This window comes from Ursus americanus, chromosome 22 (assembly GCF_024610735.1).
Source record: "Ursus americanus isolate L20-20 chromosome 22, mUrsAme1.1.p, whole genome shotgun sequence".
NCBI lineage: Eukaryota > Metazoa > Chordata > Mammalia > Carnivora > Ursidae > Ursus > Ursus americanus.
In genome coordinates this window covers 14662840-14667366 of record NC_142148.1, presented here as the reverse complement: position 1 = coordinate 14667366, position 4527 = coordinate 14662840, and the positions used below count along the sequence as shown (strand labels likewise).

The window sequence follows — 4527 nt, the reverse complement described above, 5'->3', positions numbered from 1 at the left end:
CTGCTATCGTTCTTAATACATTCCTCCTGTTTCACCAGGATCAGTCTCTTCCTTGTGTGGAGGTTGAAGAGAGGAAAGGAAGCAATCCTTTTTCAATTCTTTAGTCTAATCATTCCATCGTCCATCACTAAACTTCTGCTAGAAGCCCTGATCCTTTCATTTCTATGGTTTCTAGATGAACATGGGACTCAACGATCAGGAGTTTAACTGGTCTGGGACCTTCAGCTTCATGGCTGGGTACCCAAGCATTCACTGTTCAACTCGATGCCTAGTCATGCTCAGTCCTGGCCCTTGGGGTAAGTGGGCTCAGCCATCTCAAGTCTCAAGCCCAAAATATAACATCAGTTGATACCCAGACCGTCCTACCTCCTACTTGCTGCAACATGAAGTCTGCTGAGTGGGGATTTCTCCTAGGGCTCTTCGTCCTCTTGCTGACTACCCCATCAATGTGCGGTGTTGCTAAACTGGCTGACATGATATGTGGAGAGCTCAAAGGTATGAACTTAACGCAAAAAATAAATGCAAAGACCAATTATGAATGAGGAAGAAAGTGTCCCAAAACAATGTGATATCCAGCTGGTCCAGGAAGGTCCTTCTTTTGTGCTAATACCCACAGACTCTTAGTCCTGTGACTATGGGCATTACTTACTCTAGGGATCTCGTGGATGTCTGATGAGAAAAAACAAACTATGATGCAAATAAGTCCTTTCCAGATGGGGCTGTCTTTTGTAGGAGGCCCAAAGGACCAGAAGTATTTTGAATGAGGGGTTTCATGACGAATTTTGAAGATCCCAGACCATGTAAGAACATGTATTGAGAGGAGAGTCAAGGGGGATTGGAAACTGAGCAAACTGAGGCATTTTCAATATCTGGGCTCTGGGTGCATAGAGAATACTTGAACCCATGGTCCCTATTTACAGAAACTCACAATGTGGATGTCAAGGATAATGAAGTTTTCTTCCACAGGTAACGTGTACAGGCTCAGTGCTTCTGGAGCACGGGGAGGTGGCACAATCTACACTGGGAGTCAGACGCCCCAAATTCTGGCCCGGTCACTTAGCAAATGTGAGCCCTTGGTCAAGTCACTCAATCACTTACCACCCATTTCCAAACTAATGTGAGGAATTTTTAAGGGCCCTGTAAGGCAAGATCTCCAGCTGTGTCCTAATTCTCCAGCCCTAATTCTCCCTAACTCAATGGGAACTTCTCATGCAGATCCCTGCAAAATGGATTTGGATGCTGGTAGCTGCTTTGAAATTCACTTTAGATATTTCTACAACACCACCTCCAAAAGATGTGAAAGTTTTATCTTCTCCGGATGTAATGGCAACCTTAACAACTACAAGCTTAAAATAGAATGTGACATAGCCTGTGTGGAAAAATACAAAATAAAGTAAGGAATCCCCTCTTGCCCTTGGTCCTTGGGGGAGAGGAAAAGGAGAGGCTCTAAGATCCTAAGATCCCCGGTTTGGGTTGGGAAGAGGGAGGATTGTCCTCATCGAAATGGTTAGGAGTTGGGTTGGATCTCAGGATCATTTTTCAGTTAGGAAATCAAAAGTTCAGAGAAAACACAGTAGTCACTATTTATCAAATAATTGCCATGTGCCAGGTGCTGCACTAAGAGATTTACATGTATTGGTATAATTTAAAATTAAAATCCCCCTAAGGTAGATTTGTATCATTATTTTAAAGGGGCAGATGAAGAAATCAAGTCCAGTAGAGGTAACTAACTGGCCCAAGTTCACATTAAATGACATAGCAAGGTTTCTAACCAGATCTGATGGTCACCCAAGGCTTGACCATTTTACAAGCACAAGTTCACCCAAATCCAATCCTTGTAATGCCAGACCTGTGAACTCTCCATAGCAACATGATGTTTTATACAACTAAGCTCTCAGCCCACACTTTGACTACTTCCCAGTCATTGGAACTAGAAGAAGATCCTTGGAGGCTAACAGGGCTTTGGTATGGCTGATTTCCAAGAGAGTGAGATGGAAAGTGACCTTGGGAGCAACTCGAAAACTGAAGTTTTGCTTTATTTATTTAATATCCTGAGTGCATTTTTGCAATGCCTGGCACATAGTAAACAATGACTGCTTTAAGAGAATGAAAGAATAAGAGATCAATCAATGGAACAGGGGGGACATTGAAAGATATGGTTCCTCTGGACATCCCCTGGGATAAAAATGACTTAAATTAATCCAGGGAGACTTAAAGGCCAAAATCTATAACACAGATCTGTTTTTGTTTTTGTTGTTGTTTGCTTGTTTATTTGTTTTTGCAGAAGCAAGGAAAAAACGTCAAGTTAGGGTTGATACAGCATTCTGAAACACAGTTTTAAGAATATGCAAACCAGGGGCGCCTGGGTGGCACAGCGGTTAAGCGTCGGCCTTCGGCTCAGGGCGTGATCCCGGCGTTATGGGATCGAGCCCCACATCAGGCTCCTCCGCTATGAGCCTGCTTCTTCCTCTCCCACTCACCTTGCTTGTGTTCCCTCTCTCACTGGCTGTCTCTATCTCTGTTAAATAAATAAAATCTTAAAAAAAAAAAAGAATATGCAAACCAATTTTAAAATCTTTCCAATATTTCCATAATCCTGGAAACTCCCATCTGTTTGCCATTTTCCTGACTTGAGTTTTCTCTTTGCTAAAAAATAACTGTATGACCTTTAAAATAAAAGCAACTTTGTGTCAGCCTTCCCTACTCTCTGAATGTCTCTCCCCTGCCTTATCCGGAGTTGACTATCAGCTGGTCCCATCCTTGAGCTGCCCTCCCCCCTGAACCATTCCTCATACATGCACACAGGTGTGGCAAGCTAGAACTATACGGGTTTTCATCACCTCCCTTCTCAGGTGGAGCTAGTAGGACCGAAGTACCAAACCAGGGCTCCCTTTTGTCCTTGAAACCAAACTGAGCAGTGAACCTCACATTCACATGACATGTCCTTGCACTCCTAACAAGTGTTTCTTTGCGATGTTTCCTGATTCATGCCCACCAAGTCAGGAGCCCCAGTCAGTTTAACTAGGCTTCTGAATTGGTCCCTATTAATAAACAGTTATTTAAACATTGTTTAGTACCTTAGTCATTGAAATTTTACCTGGCTGTTCTCAGTCCTTCTGGAAAAGCAACCCTCAATTTCAATCCAATGACTGTGTTTTAGCTATCAAGAGAATAATCACTCAAACACTAGTTGCCAAGTCTGAATATAATGCTACAAGGTTCAACATGGCCACGATCTCCCCAGCTATAGGACACACAGCCTAACCATTTCATCTCTGAATTTATTCAAGTATCCCTTTCTGGCATACCTTCCCTGCCCATCTCATTGACCAAGTCCAATCCCTCACCTGGACTATTGGTAGCCAGGGCCAGCATCAGAGGCATTTATAAACCAGTGAGATCCTGTAACTAGACATGCAAGACTATCTTTTCTCAATCTTAAGATTAGGAAAACTAATCTCCTAAATTGAGGTCATTTTCTGCAAGAGCTCTGATTACTTCAAGATCAGACCATCATCCAAACAGGGTTTATTCTGAACAGGTGAAGCCCAAATTCTGGCGTGTTCCAATTTTGGTGAAAACCTGGCAATTATAAATTATTCTTAAACCAAATCAGCTGCTGGAGACATGCTATGAACCCTGAAATAATAGGAACTAGGCGAACCTGGCTGGTTAATATAAATGGAAGTTCTGAGATCCTCCCGTCATGAGTCACAAGCTGGGTGTCCCAGAAATAAACAGTCTTTCAGGAATAAAATAACATATTCCCACAGCCCATTTGCTTCCTCTTCCAGCCAAATTCTGGAAAAGCCAGACAAGGTATGTGGGGGAGCCTGGGTGGCTCAGTTAATGAAGCATCCAACTCCTGATTTCTGCTCAGGTCATGATCTCAGGGTTGTGAGGTCAAGCCCCGAGTCAGGCTCTGTGCTGGGCATGGAGCATGCTTAAGATTCTCTCTTTCCCTCTCCCTCTGTCCACCCCCTACTCGTGCTCTCTCACTCTCTTAAAAAAAAATGGCTATGAATAACTAAAGTTAAGATTACAAATTTTCTGACGAGGGGTGCCTGGGTGGCTCAGCCGGTTAAGCATCTGCCTTCAGCTCAGGTCATGATCCCAGGGTCCTGGGATCGAGCCCCATGTCGGGCTCCTTGCTCAGCAGGGAGTCTGCTTGTCCATCTCCCACTACCTGCCATTCCCCCTACTTGTGCTCTCTCTCTCTCGCTATCTCTCGTTCTCTGTCAAATAAATAAATAAAGTCTAAAAAAAAAAAAGAATTCTTTGATGAAAAAGAGCAGTGCTATCTTGGTGAGAAAATGAAATAAATGCCCAAGACAGATTGCTGGGCACCAACAGCAAAAGAACGAGTTGGGTGAAGGCTTTTGAGTTGTGTTATTCTCCCCGCCACAGAAATCTGGATCCCTCATCATCTGCTCAATACCTATAACATCTACAAGGTACCACAAGTGCAACTGAGATAACAAAATGGTGGTTCCAGAGCCCAGCACTAGTAAGAAGTGTATAAAAACA

General features: G+C 43.4%; 1 protein-coding gene across 1 annotated transcript; it reads left to right on the top strand.

Annotated features, from left to right (window-relative positions):
• The first annotated feature begins 383 nt into the window (after positions 1–383).
• On the top strand, positions 384–1397 carry SPINT4 (serine peptidase inhibitor, Kunitz type 4). The gene is made up of 2 exons (XM_045804802.1): positions 384–495; positions 1216–1397. Exons 1-2 carry the CDS (start codon positions 384–386, stop codon positions 1395–1397), a joined length of 294 nt encoding a protein of 97 aa, XP_045660758.1.
• The last annotated feature ends 3130 nt before the right edge of the window (positions 1398–4527 follow it).